The sequence below is a fragment of the Drosophila tropicalis genome, unplaced genomic scaffold (assembly GCF_018151085.1).
Source record: "Drosophila tropicalis isolate 14030-0801.00 unplaced genomic scaffold, ASM1815108v1 contig_878, whole genome shotgun sequence".
Classification (NCBI taxonomy): Eukaryota; Metazoa; Arthropoda; class Insecta; order Diptera; family Drosophilidae; genus Drosophila; species Drosophila tropicalis.
Window position 1 is genome coordinate 11,646,617 of NW_027173374.1, and position 13,110 is coordinate 11,659,726.

General features: G+C 38.9%; 4 protein-coding genes across 4 annotated transcripts; 3 read left to right on the top strand and 1 right to left on the bottom strand.

Moving 5' to 3' along the window:
• The first annotated feature begins 5,193 nt into the window (after positions 1-5,193).
• Positions 5,194-7,264, top strand: ppk21 (pickpocket 21). Its single transcript, XM_068299029.1, has 7 exons — positions 5,194-5,441; positions 5,505-6,039; positions 6,102-6,507; positions 6,585-6,638; positions 6,696-6,831; positions 6,896-7,008; positions 7,068-7,264. Exons 1-7 carry the CDS (start codon positions 5,224-5,226, stop codon positions 7,262-7,264), a joined length of 1,659 nt encoding a protein of 552 aa, XP_068155130.1. The 5' UTR covers positions 5,194-5,223.
• Positions 7,265-7,421: 157 nt separating this feature from the next.
• On the top strand, positions 7,422-9,052 carry LOC137585495 (pickpocket protein 19-like). The gene is made up of 6 exons (XM_068301290.1): positions 7,422-7,525; positions 7,588-8,128; positions 8,198-8,347; positions 8,406-8,595; positions 8,653-8,889; positions 8,946-9,052. The coding sequence occupies exons 1-6, from the start codon at positions 7,422-7,424 to the stop codon at positions 9,050-9,052; spliced, it is 1,329 nt and encodes a 442-aa protein (XP_068157391.1).
• Positions 9,053-9,357: 305 nt separating this feature from the next.
• Positions 9,358-10,959, top strand: LOC137583865 (uncharacterized). Its single transcript, XM_068299030.1, has 6 exons — positions 9,358-9,419; positions 9,473-10,034; positions 10,091-10,240; positions 10,405-10,506; positions 10,740-10,797; positions 10,856-10,959. The coding sequence occupies exons 1-6, from the start codon at positions 9,358-9,360 to the stop codon at positions 10,957-10,959; spliced, it is 1,038 nt and encodes a 345-aa protein (XP_068155131.1).
• A 42-nt stretch (positions 10,960-11,001) lies between these two features.
• Positions 11,002-13,029, bottom strand: ppk20 (pickpocket 20). Its single transcript, XM_068299031.1, has 7 exons — positions 12,899-13,029; positions 12,175-12,829; positions 11,799-12,099; positions 11,697-11,744; positions 11,490-11,634; positions 11,323-11,429; positions 11,002-11,264 (listed from the first exon to the last, which is right to left on the bottom strand). Exons 1-7 carry the CDS (start codon positions 13,027-13,029, stop codon positions 11,002-11,004), a joined length of 1,650 nt encoding a protein of 549 aa, XP_068155132.1.
• Positions 13,030-13,110: the final 81 nt, after the last annotated feature.

The window sequence follows — 13,110 nt, forward strand, 5'->3', positions numbered from 1 at the left end:
TGCTTGCAAGAAGCTACCATCGCCAGCACACGCACACGAACACGTATTCACACAAACACACACACACACACACACACACCAATACACACAAATACACATATAACAGTATGCATTTGTATCCTTACACTCACACACATACACATACTCCTGTATGGGTGGCATCTGTGTTCGGCATTTTCTATTCACAGCTGACAGGTTGGCGCCAAAAATGTTTGCCATCATGGCGCAGGCGTAAAACTGTTATATTTGCCGGGTAGCACAGTTTTAGACAGGACCAAATCTTACACGAATGTGCGCCATCCTGTAAAATACAAAATAAAATTATTAACATATAATTCTGAAATAAATTACAAGTCAATGAAAGACTAAAACAAAGCTTTATCAGTAAGTTTTCAGTAATTCAGTAATTATGTTCAGTAATTGATATTAAACTTCAAATTATAAATAAATTTGAATATTTTTGAAGTTGGAAATTCTTTTTATAAATGGATAAATTATAATTCACACACAACAATTATTTTATTTAAACACTTGTAGATATTTGGGCTAATGAATTTGTTATGCAGAGCCTTAGATTAGGGAATTAATATCAATTAGATAGTGTTTAGATTAGTCAGAACTAATTGTGCCTAATGAGGGGCCAAATCTTCAATTGTAATCACATGTAAAAATTATGCAGAAATAACTGTTTATACGTCATCTGAAGTGTAGGTTGAGAAAAATTTGTTCATTATGGAGGTGTCTTTGATAGTTGAGCCTCTCTTTTCCTTAATAGCTCTGCAAGACAATGCAATGCAGCTCTAAGAGCTGATGCACCCGCCTCAGCTGCAATTTCTTTTATACCACGAAGAATGAAAGAAGAAGAGTAAGCTTTGCTCCCTTGCTTAACACCATTGTCGCTCTATCTCTTTCTATCTCGAATTGAAGAAGAGCTAGAATCGTTCGCTCGCTGTACTGATCTAACTCTCTCACACTCACTAAATTACGCTCTCCAGCATATGTCACATGAGAACATTCATGTGTGTGGGAGTAAGCGATAAAGTGAGATATGGGGAGAACGAAAGTGAGTTTTTGCTTTAACTCCCTCTCTCTTCTCCCACTCATTACTGGTGCTGGGAGCATAGAAAAACTGAGAGAGAAACTTATATTGTTATTATTTAAATTCAAATGCTGATTTCCAATAGGAACTTCTTGATCAAATGTTACCTATTAATTAAATGAGTTTGTATTAAAATGGTTTGCATTCTAACTAATATTAAGCAAAAATTTATCTAAATTTATACTCTTTAATATGTTTATCTAGAAATATCACAGTAAATTGCTTATGACTGCCCTTGAGATAAGGTAATTGCAATATTATGTATATATTTTTGGTTTCATTACATTCAGTAAAAATTATTAAAGCCGCACAATAAAGTTTATAACTGTGATAGCTAACTGAAAGGGGCATTTGTGTATGTGTGTAAAGTATGTAGTTATATATTCTCATATTCGCAAATTGTCTGCCAAAATTGTGACATTGAAACGCTTGTCTACAAGCTCGCAAGTCGTTTGCTATTTAAAAAGTTGTTAAACAAACTTTCAAAATTAAATACTTTGGGGCTTAAATTGTGCGAGTGCCTTTCACCTACACCCACATAGACACACGCACCACACTCACACACACACTCTGCCACATGCACACATACATGGGCATTAACAGTTGACTGGCATATCCCAACAACCTTTAGAACTTTTTGAGCATTGCATTTTTGAAAAGAGTGTGAAAAAAAGAAATCATCAACTTAATATGGTAGAAATAATTAATAAAAAAAAAAAGTTAAAAGCTTTCATTAAATGGAAGAAATCAACAAAAAATGAGGATTCAAGTGAAAGAAGCGACTTTATAATATCCTTTAATGATTTAAAAGGGGAAATCAAATAAATTTAATTAAAAGAATAGTTGGCTATATAGATTAAGAGATTAAGAAGGGAACATTGAATTTAATGTTTAGATTTGTGAGCAAATTTTAAACAAATTCATCTATGTAAATGCATTTCAAATGAACCAAAGGGCTATCCAATATAAGCGAATGTTTCAATAAACTTTTATCAAGGTAAGCCAAGGGCTTATAAACTACTTCAATTTTCTTCTCTGGCTTTCTTAATATACCCTTTAAAGTCTTTTTGGTAACAGGGTATTAAAACGCATTTGCACTAAGTAAATGAAAAATTTGTGTTTCGACGCACTGGCTTAACCGATGAATAGATGGAAGCAAGTGAACAATGGAAATGGAAATCAGGTTGAAAGTCGTATTAAAAATGCATGACATCAATTATAAAATATACACAAAAAAAAAAAAACAGAAAAGTTTTCTTAATTTTCTTTCGCCCATAATTCACACAAGCGAAAACTTTTCCAAAAGCGAACATCTACAAGGGCACACACACACACACACAACAAACACATACACACACAAACATACACATGGCATAGTGAGCATTTGTTTATTCCTCGATTGCGTACAAACATTTGCATTTGCATAGACAAGTTAAAAGCATATCCTACTCCAGGAGCAGATCCTGTGCTTTTTGCTCTTTGCCATTAAGACATGGTTGTGGGATGCAAGGGGATCCTTGTAGGTCTTCATTTCGAACTCTTCTTTTAAAGATATTTATAAACTGGCATTATGGTTGCTTCCCAAAAATGGGATTAATACTTAAGGATATGAAATCTCGCTGGACTACGCCCATGATGCCGGCTGTATACGATTTGAGTCACTGCAGCTGCCGTTGCACAAAATATGTGGAAAAACTCTTGCATACATCCATCTACTAACGGGTTGCATGCAAAATTGCAGATTTCATATGCAAATTTTGCACTTCTTCAGAAAATTATTCAAATTACTTGCAAGCGACAAGTATAAGCAATGTGGGTAATGGGTATGGATGGTGGATGGTGGGTGGTGGGAGTTGATGGAGTAACATAAAAGGTAGAGGGGTAGGATATGTACTGCCTTCCTCGTATAGTAAAACAAATCAACATAACACAGCCAAAGCATAACATCAATAGCATAACCTTGGCCATTTTGTTAGCCCATCACTGAAATTGGCAAATCTTTGCTCCTGCTCACTCAAGGAAAATGGCAAAAGCAAAGGCGAAGGCAAGGTTAAACAAAAGTTTTGTTTATCCTGTCCCCATCAATCAAAGTAAACTGGCAAAATGACGTTTTGGGTTCATAGCTTGTAATCCTTAAATATTATTTAATAATTACGCACGCATTACTTGACTCTAACTATGGCTGTTCTTATGGTAATGGAAGTGGGGCAAACAAGCCAGCCAAAAGGATTTATCCGTCAAGCGATAAAAGCAATTACCAAGCAGTTAGAAGGAACATCCCACATCTCAAACATGGCAAAGACAAAGCCGCCAAGTGAAACATGCAAATTAGCGTGCAAAACTTTGGCACTGACAGCCGCATCACCATTCTGGCACTGAAGGAGTTAAAGTTCATTTTGGGAAACTAAATTTGCATATTTAAATGGCTTTACGCTTCAGACACTTGGCAACATTCAGGACAAGTTCAGGCAGACAGCCAGCCAGGCCATCCGCTGACTGGTTCTGTCACTTCATGGTGACAGTCGGCGCCTTGTCACGTTTCTCTTGGCTCATAAAAATGAGATTGAATTTTGAGCGGACGAACGCTGCGGGAAGAAGCCGCCTCGAGTTGAGTTGAGTGTCGCTGTCTGTACTGTGTGGCTTAATAGGCCACAGGACACATGAACTTGAACTCTGAACTTGGAATCTTTGCACACGCACGTGTTGGGCAAAGGTAAAGCGGAAAAAAGTGAAAGCTGTTTCTTTTTATTTAGCTTTTGTTGCGAAAATCGGAAGTCATTAAGAACTCAGTCGAGTACTTCTAGCGTGAGATAAGAAAATTAAATTTATGGCCCAACCCACTCAATGTTTTGCTTAATCTTCTCCACATATATAAGCAAAATTATTTTCCAGGCATATATCAAAACATAGTTTTTTTTTTTTTTGGGGGGGGGGGCAAACTTCCATTATGCCAACTGCAGTTACAAATTTCAAATTCACCCCGTCTATCTGAGTAAAGCGCAGAAAAAGTCAAACGTAGCATTCAAAGGCAACATTTTAGCTAAAACCCACAAATCAATTGGACATTTTGATAGGTCAACTGGGCCAATCGAAAGGCGCGATGGGTCATGTGATTGACATAGAGCTTATTAGTGAAAGCCGTTTTGGTTGTGCATTACACTGGGATTAGATGGTTTAGGTCACGATGGGCAGACATGACCGATTAGACTGAAACCAGGACCGAAACGCAAATCTAACAATAAGCTGATTAAAACTAATTTATCCATTGAATCGAGTTCAAATCGAGTTTAAATGTTCAGACCTGAAAATGATGCCTTGAGCCTGGTTTGATACCACTGATGTGCAAACAAGTTTCGCTCCTGGTTATGGCAATTTCATCAGTTTAATTTCCTTTTGGCTTGTGCCACTGATCAGCATCAGCATCAGCATCAGCGTCGGCATTTTGCCATCAAATTGACTTCAATCCAATAATAATTATTTCTACTTTTTTATTTTGGTTTTTGGGCCAAACACAATATGTAGCATACTTTCTTGGGCAAATAAATCACCAGGCCAAAGGCAATCAAACAGCAGCAGCAACAAGCAACAACAACTCAATCGGAATCGAAGACATTCGACAACGACAAATGCACGCAATGATAAATCGAAAATATTTTGTTTAGTTGTTTACACAAAGCCAATCGTAGAACCAGACGTCAGTTGGACACTTGAGTTGTTGGGTTGGATGGGGTTTCGCTGGAGGAGGGGCTCAAGTGAAAGCAAAACAAATTGTTGAGGCCCCCACCCTGGCCGAACTGCTAAGCTGTCAGTTATCAATAAAAAGCAAAGTAAAATAGACTCTCAACAGCATTCATAACATGCTCTGGTTCAATTTAATGAATGAACAAACAGTAGAGCAAAACTGAAGATTGAGTTGTCCCATTTCACATCCTCAATGGACATTTCTGTCTACACTTTTGGCAGCTGCCTTCAGCCGCTAATGCAAGTGTTAATTGTGTTCGTGATTTAAGCTTTGCCGTTGTGTCGTTAGGAATAATTGCTTTTTAATTGAGTTTGTTGTGAAGAACAAGGCTTTCTTCGACCGTCTGCAATTCGGTGTCATCATTCATCGTTTGAAGCGCAAGATGTACTATCCTTTAGAGCTACCGCGACCACGTCCTCGACGTCCTCTCTTGCAGAACTATGGCACCAACGAATCTGGGTTACTCTTGACTTCTAATGTAAAAACTAGAAATAACAACTTGATGCATTCCTTGCTACCTTATCTTAAGGAATATTGCGAGAGTTCCTCTATCCATGGCATACGTTATCTGGCCGATCCCAAACTGCGATTCTTTGAGCGGTAAATAAACTACTTTTCGGTATTTCTCACATGATAATCTATATATATTTGCATCGTGTTAAGGATCATCTGGCTTTTGTTGCTGGTAGCAACCTCTTTATGTGCCATTTTCGTTTATGTAGACCTCACCGAATTATATCACGCTGTGCGCATTCAGACCACCATCAAAGACTCCATGCAGCCGATATTTCTTGTACCATTTCCCTCAGTAGGCATTTGTCCACGTAATCGCGTTAATTGGATAAAACTGGAGGAAGATGGACCAAATCATTTCCTGGGTGCCAATGCTACGGAGGCACAGAAGCAGCTCTTCATACGTTTCTTTTCAGCTGCTGGCGATGTACATTTAAATCGGCTCAATAATATGGATAGTTTCTATGCAAATGCCACGCTAGCATCTTCCGTAAGTCAATTGGATGAGTTAAACGTGTCCGAAGTGCTGGAGTATCTTCAATTGGAGTGCAAAGACATCTTTTATGCCTGTAACTGGCGAGGAATGCCAAAGAACTGTTGTGAAATATTTGAACTGGAGCACACTGAGTCGGGTCTCTGCTGGGTTTTCAACTCGGAAGTTAGTCCAGCAATGAGAAAAAAGGCGGTTGGTGCTCATATAAGAGAGATACATACATGTGGGAGCATTTGTAATTTATGTCTTTACAGAGGGAGGACCAGTTCTATCCTTATCGCACAGCCCGTTCTGGAGAAGGCACTGGACTAGATGTTTTTCTGAGTCTTAACAAAAGCCTGATTCGAATGGATAAACGTGGAGTTTATGTCATGATCAAACAGCCCCAACAGTGGAGTGATAATTCACGCCTAGTGCCACATAATGCTCATACAAGGATAAGTATGGCACCACGTTTTACCACCACCAATAATAGGACACGAGACGTACCGCCCAGCATTAGGCGTTGCATCTTTCCGGATGAGAAAGAAGACCCAAAATATAAGAATTTTCCAGATTTCATTTATTGGGTTGGCAATTGTCGCAGTCGATGTCATCAGGAGCATGTTGTGGACTTGTGCAAATGCTCTCCATCATTGCTATTTCCAGTCAGTGCCCAAGGTGAGTAGGAAAGGGAATAAAACTAACTGAAAAGCAAAGCTTAATGATAGAACATATCAATCATCAATATTATTAAGATAATTTTACGGATTGCAAACCTTCGGACTTTAAATGTCTCTACGATCACAGACGTAAGTAGAAAAATGCTTTAAACAATCTTTATTTAACTTAGTTTTCTTATCCGTTAGAATTTTTGAGTGTGGATCGTCATCCGCAGGAAAAGGATTTTGTGGATAATAAATTCAAAGAGAGCATGATTTGTGATTGCTTCACTAGTTGCACTCAACTAATACACGAACAGGAATCGACTATCTCACCTCTTGAGTAAGTACATATACTATAGGTATTTGCTAATAATTTAGTTTTGTTGATTATTATCTTGTCTTAGCTACAATGAAACTGGTTCCGAGGTGGGCACGTTGCGTTTGGATATATTCTTTCAATCAAACTGGTACATACAATATGAGACCCATATGCGTTTCACATTTGTCGAACTATTGGGTGAGAACATTCAATCAATATCTCTTTTTGACCTTTAGTTTTCACTCCATCTATTACAGCTAATTTCGGGGGAATTATTGGCCTCTTTTTGGGGGCTTCTCTGCTAAGTGGCGTTGAGTTGATTTACTATTTCACTATTGGCTTGTATTTGTATTTGCGAAACCAGAGGAATATACAGCCACAGAAAGTAGTTGAAAAATCACCAATCACTGTACATTTTTATCCAAAAATAACACCAACGAAATTCAAATATTAAACGGTTTATAAAACTTTCTGATTGATTTGGCAGATGGTATTTGGATATGCTATTTATATATAATTGAGTAATTATGTTTCCGATAAGCCAGCCAAAATTCATTGATTAGCATTGGGTAGTTGGATTGTCGGGGTGCCCTGTTCAACAGTTGATCACAATGAGTCCGAGTGATAAGGTCTCTAGTTTGAACGGGAAAAACAATGACGATTCAGAAGGAGAAGAGTCCAAGCAAAAGGAACATAAATGCGTGTGCATTAGAAGGTGAGCTAGTCAGAAATGCAATGCAATTTTTCCGAGAATCTAAAGTGAAACAACACACACAGATACGGACGAACTCCGTTGAAACTTTTGGCTGCCGTGGCTACTGTCTATGTATGTATGTTGTCGTCGGAGCGCTACTTTGCCTATTGGGTACAAACGACCATAGAGCGCACCGATGTGCACGTATCCGAAATTCCCTTTCCGGCCATAACAATATGTCCATTGAAAATGACTGGACTTAATTTGACGACCTTAACTACAGAGCCGACTACTCCCGAAAGTGCTTTCGAAACTCCTTCTCCAAAGGACATTGAGCGTTATCCTATTTACAAAAACGTTATTTTTGGAAATATTCTTGGATTTGTTAATTACACCTGCAAAGATCTATTCATAGAGTGCCAGTGGCGGCGTCAGCCAGTGGATTGTTGCAGCATTTTTAGTTACATGTCAACAGTTGAGGGCACTTGTCTGGCATTCAATTCGGTTGTAGCTATAAATCCGAATCCAACCTGGCCCTGGTCTGTGGCAGGATCGGGATCCAATAGTGGCCTTAATGTTAAATTGAATCGGGTGCTAAAAAGAAAAAAAGTTGAAAGTCTTGGAGTATGTACATATATAAATGGAAAATTTAAAGCAAAAGCTTTCAATTTATGTTTCAAACTGTTACCTTAGGCCATTGTTCATGAGTCCGATCAATATTTGGGAACTAGTGTCATCTACTCCTCAGAGGACCGCATTGTGATACCTGTCGAACCTTTACGCTTCACTGCCGAAACGGATGTGAGAGCCCGCCCCGTGCAAATGCGTCGCTGCTACTTTACGGTAATTTACCTTCATACTGGCTGTTTGGCATTTCGTATTGATCTTTCCTCTAGTATAGTCAGAACTAGGATTGATTGGCAAATCACGTTCACGTTGCATTGTAGATTGTCATGTAGACTATATTTACAAGAAGTGCAATTGCTATACGCCAATATCAAACTATTTGCATGGAGAATATGAAGCAAATGACACCAAGGAGCTAAAACTATGTGGCCGCAAGGATTTGGCTTGCGTACAGAAATACAGAGGTACATCTAATGAAAACTACTTGATTTTTCTTAATTCAAAATGGGTTTCTTTTTAAGTCTCATTATTTTCTTTGAGCAACATCATTGAGGAATCTAACGATAATGTATTCTCCACCATGGACTGTGGATGTTTTCCCAACTGTGATCACATTCAATATCATACATCAACCTATACAGAAAAGCTAAGTTCAATGGAAAAGACCAGTGATTACATTGAGCTGGATGTTTACTTTCAGGAGGAGACCTTGTTCTCCTACCGCTCCATGTTACGTTTTACCCTCCTGGATTTGACAGGTGAGTGTGGGCTCTTAAATTATAATCTATAAGCTATCACTCTTATGATATTACAGTTTCCTTTGGAGGCATAGCCGGTCTAATTATGGGCATCTCTGTGCTTGGTGGCCTCAATGCCTTTCTAGATCGTTTTACCTGCTGCAAATTGCATAAAAAAACATAGTCTAGTCGTTTAGCCATATCGAGTTATGTGGCAAAGTAAATAAAATGTATAATCTCTATTTGCATGTTGTTTTACTATATGGATGACATGCACATTATTTCATTCATTATCCGAAAATGTTACTATCAGTTAGAAGTAATGAGTTTTGTAGTCGGACAGCCATTAATTGGTGCGCTCAATCGTTGTAATTGAGTAATTATGTTTTGCGGCTATCGGCAGATAGTAATGACTAGCATGAATATTGCACTCATTAATAAATCGAATCGTAAGCCAATTGCCAACAGTCTATTGAAAATAGTGTAATGATGAACTCGCTGGATTTCACGCCAAATGGAATTGGGGAGCATACTTGCCAATGCCTAAGAAGGTAAATTGAACTATCGTTATACTATATAGTTAATCAATTTATTCCCTACACAGATATAGCCGTATGCCTCTTAAGGTATTTGCGGTAGCAATTACTGTTTATATATGGGTATTATCTTCGGAACGCTTCTTCGCCTATTGGGTGGAAACCTGCATAGAGCGCACAGATGCCCATGTCTCCGATATAAGCTTTCCCTCTGTAACCATTTGTCCCTCAAAGGCTTTAAATGTCAACGCAGCAGCCGATCAACCTTTGGCCATGGCCTACAACATGGCTCAGGAAGTCCTATGTCAAACTCCAACTCATATGAGTGACGAGGACTTTGAGACTGCCAATGAATATGGCAACTTTAAGTTGTCTGATGTAATCACATTATTCAATTACACATGCAAGGATTTGTTTATAGAGTGTCAGTGGCGACATCAAAAGGTCGATTGTTGTAGTATTTTCAAACTCTTGGGACCTGTTGATGGTTTATGCTATGCATTCAATTCAATACGCTCCATAAACCCGGACCCCACATGGCCTTGGTCTGTGGCAGATTCGGGTTCATACAGTGGACTGAATGTGAAATTAAATCGTCACTTCAAGGATATAACCCTAACCGGTGTAGGCGTAAGTCTAGCGCAATTACAACTAGCCTCGTTTAAAGTCATTCTCTTTGCAAGCAGATCATTTTACACGAACCCAATCAGTATTTGGGTAATAACGTCATCTACTCAAGCGATTATCGCATTGTTATACCTGTTAAGCCTGTGCGATTTACCGCCGAGGCAGAAATCAAAGTGCGTCCTGTAACTATGCGACGTTGCTTCTTTACGGTATGTACTATGAGAATATTTTGCCTAAAACTAATCTTTCTTTCTTTTTCAATTCCAAACTTAGTCCGAATTGGGGATAATTGGCCAGTCACATTCCGAATGCTTAACCAATTGTCACCTGAATTATATGGCAAAAACTTGCAATTGCACTGTTAATTTCCCAGTGCCAGCAACAGCAGGACTTGGAGAAGATTCCCTCGGACAGTCTCGTGGAAGTTATCGTCGATGTGGTGTACAAGATCTCAAATGCCTTTACCACAATAAGCGTAAGAGGCAATAGGAAGATGTGTGTTCATTTTAACAATACCCTACAATTTTAGGTTCGCTTTTTGCCTTAGGTAATATAATCGAGGAGTCTTCTGACGATATTTTTAGCACATTCGATTGCGAATGCTTTCCCAATTGCGACCACGTTCAGTATCGCACATCTTCATATACCGAACGATGGAATACCATAAAGAATAATGACAGCTATTTCGAATTGGATGTTTATTTTCAGGAGGAGACCTTGTTCTCCTATCGTTCAAAGCTTTACTTTACCAGCATTGATCTATTGGGTAGGTTATTTTAATTGTTTCATAGAATTTTATGTCTAAAAGTGCAGAAACTTTTCAGTTTCCTATGGAGGAATAGCTGGTCTGATTTTGGGTTGCTCTGCAATTGGAGCGCTGAATCGGTTTCTAGACTACTTTAGCTGTTGCAGACACCACAATAAATAAATCTTACATAGAATGCTTTCTTCGGTGGGTTATTTATTTTCCTCACCATACTTGAGTTTTATTATTAAATGGATGCCGCATCTTTGGTGTAGTTTGCTCCTGATGATGTTCACCCAAGTGGCCCACACCATTATGAAAATAATGAACCGATTGCTGCCATTTGTGTTTCATTCTCTTATACAATATACCATAATATGAATGATCATACAAATGGAGAGCAAATCCCAGAGTTAGATAGTAAAGCAACTCCACAGCGCTGACCATAGAGGCACCCAAACAAAGTCCAAATATGCCACCCAAATTGGCTAGAAATTTACTTGGTAGCTGTAGTCTCAAGAGAAATAAATTCCACATACTGCTTACCAATCAGATCTAAGCTGGAAAACTCCAGACTAGTGCGAAATAGAAGAGTCATTTCAACCTGATAGTGAACATCCACCTTGAACACTTTCTGCTGCGTTATGTTGGGTCTAGAATGTAAATTGGAAATGCCATTAAAGTGATCAAAACCAACATCAAGGACAACCCACAATCGACGGGCGGTGAGAGGCAATGTGGTTGTGGCCGTATAATATTGAAGTAGATTGCAACTGACTAGGCAATAGCAAGTCATGCCAGGTTTAGTGGCACTAAAATAAGCATCCTCCTCCTGCCTCTTGTCGTAACTGAAAATATCTGCGGAAAATAAATGCTTATATTAGGCAAATTTCAGACTCCTTTTTTGCCGTCATTCGCACCATTGTGTCGGGCAAGACAACGAAGGCTTACCGCATTGCATTCATTAACTGTGGAATAAAATGGCTTGAGTGCAATCTAATGGTTGGATTAAATTAACTTACCCCTAGTATTGTTGAGAAAGAAAATGGGTAACGAGCAATTGCAGAGCCTTACCAGATACGATTCATGGCACTGATTCAAACAGTTGGTTAAGAGAAAGTTCTTGCTGAAGCGGGTCACTGCATCACTAGTGCCAAAGTCAATTTGTTCATCGGGAAATAGGCAATTCCGTCTCTCTGGTGGCATGCTACGTGTTGATTCATCTGTCCAGGTTATTTCCGGACGCACTGTCACATATGTCTCGGTATTGGGTGTCATGGAGTACACCACATTGGTCATTTGATTTGGTTTCTTGATCATAATCTATACGTATACATATGTGTGTGTATGAGTACATAATTCCTAGTATATATATATATATATATGTATGTGACCTACATAAACATTGTCGGTAGTCAAAGAATGTTCACGCCTAAAACGCTCATGTAAGACCAAGTCAAAATTAAGTCCACTACCTTGACCAGCCTTGGAGTTATGTCTCGGATAGAAGCTACCTCCTTCTCGAGTTCTAATCTCCTTGGACCTTGGCGAGAGTTCCGAATTGAAAACCAAGCAATAACCATATTCTGTTTTCTCCAGCACAAAGAATTCACAGCAATTGAACGTAGCGTGACGCCATTTACATGATCCAGTCACTAAAAGATCTTCGCAACGAAGTGTCAGAAACAGAGCCAAATCAGTGATATTTACAAAATCCATAACCTCCAGATTATCATCCTCCAACTGAACAAGTGTCTGTAGATAATTGCCAAACCGCAGGGTTTCCATTCTCATTACAAGCTTAGTGAAGGCTTCCACAAGTTCCCCACTGGCATTTACGGGCAAAAATTTTGTCTTTGCTGCCTCCAACTTGCTCCAATTGATGCGATTATCGGTACAAACGCCCACAGCTGGGAACTGTACAATAAAAACAGGATACTGGGGATCCTCCACAACAGTTTGAAGTTTCTGTGCCACATAACGCTCTGATAGAAGCAAATAGAAAAACCAACAAATGATCACACTGACAACAAGCAGGATACACCAGATTAGTCTGTATGGGGTAGAATATGTAGAAGGATTGATTATTATCCTCTTAGACAGATGCAATTCGTTCCCAGACCTTTCCACATTGTGTAGCTGGGAGTCGTAGAGATAGCGTACACAATGAATAGTTGACTTTTCACAATAATGGCGAAAGTAACCCCGGACTAGGTCCATAAAAGGTTTATCTATGCGCTCGGCCTTGGTCATGGTGACACTGAAATGCCAACAAAACTAGAACCATTCTTTTATGGACTTTGGAACTTGACCAGTAATTGAAGTATCACTCTC

Bases quoted from the DNA above. Each gene is read 5' to 3' on its own strand.
- ppk21 (XM_068299029.1), top strand. From the start codon at position 5,224: ATGTACTATCCTTTAGAGCTACCGCGACCACGTCCTCGACGTCCTCTC. The intron at 6,040-6,101 runs GTTGGTGCTCAT...ATGTCTTTACAG, and splicing joins CAGCAATGAGAAAAAAGGCG to AGGGAGGACCAGTTCTATCC. The intron at 7,009-7,067 runs GTGAGAACATTC...CATCTATTACAG, and splicing joins CACATTTGTCGAACTATTGG to CTAATTTCGGGGGAATTATT.
- LOC137585495 (XM_068301290.1), top strand. From the start codon at position 7,422: ATGAGTCCGAGTGATAAGGTCTCTAGTTTGAACGGGAAAAACAATGAC. The intron at 8,348-8,405 runs GTAATTTACCTT...CCTCTAGTATAG, and splicing joins TGCGTCGCTGCTACTTTACG to TCAGAACTAGGATTGATTGG. The intron at 8,596-8,652 runs GTACATCTAATG...TTTCTTTTTAAG, and splicing joins TTGCGTACAGAAATACAGAG to TCTCATTATTTTCTTTGAGC.
- ppk20 (XM_068299031.1), bottom strand. From the start codon at position 13,029: ATGACCAAGGCCGAGCGCATAGATAAACCTTTTATGGACCTAGTCCGG. The intron at 12,830-12,898 runs GTCTGGGAACGA...TACCCCATACAG, and splicing joins CAGCTACACAATGTGGAAAG to ACTAATCTGGTGTATCCTGC. The intron at 11,635-11,696 runs GTGCGAATGACG...TATTTTCCGCAG, and splicing joins TTGTCTTGCCCGACACAATG to ATATTTTCAGTTACGACAAG.
- LOC137583865 (XM_068299030.1), top strand. From the start codon at position 9,358: ATGAACTCGCTGGATTTCACGCCAAATGGAATTGGGGAGCATACTTGC. The intron at 9,420-9,472 runs GTAAATTGAACT...TTCCCTACACAG, and splicing joins ACTTGCCAATGCCTAAGAAG to ATATAGCCGTATGCCTCTTA. The intron at 10,798-10,855 runs GTAGGTTATTTT...GAAACTTTTCAG, and splicing joins TACCAGCATTGATCTATTGG to TTTCCTATGGAGGAATAGCT.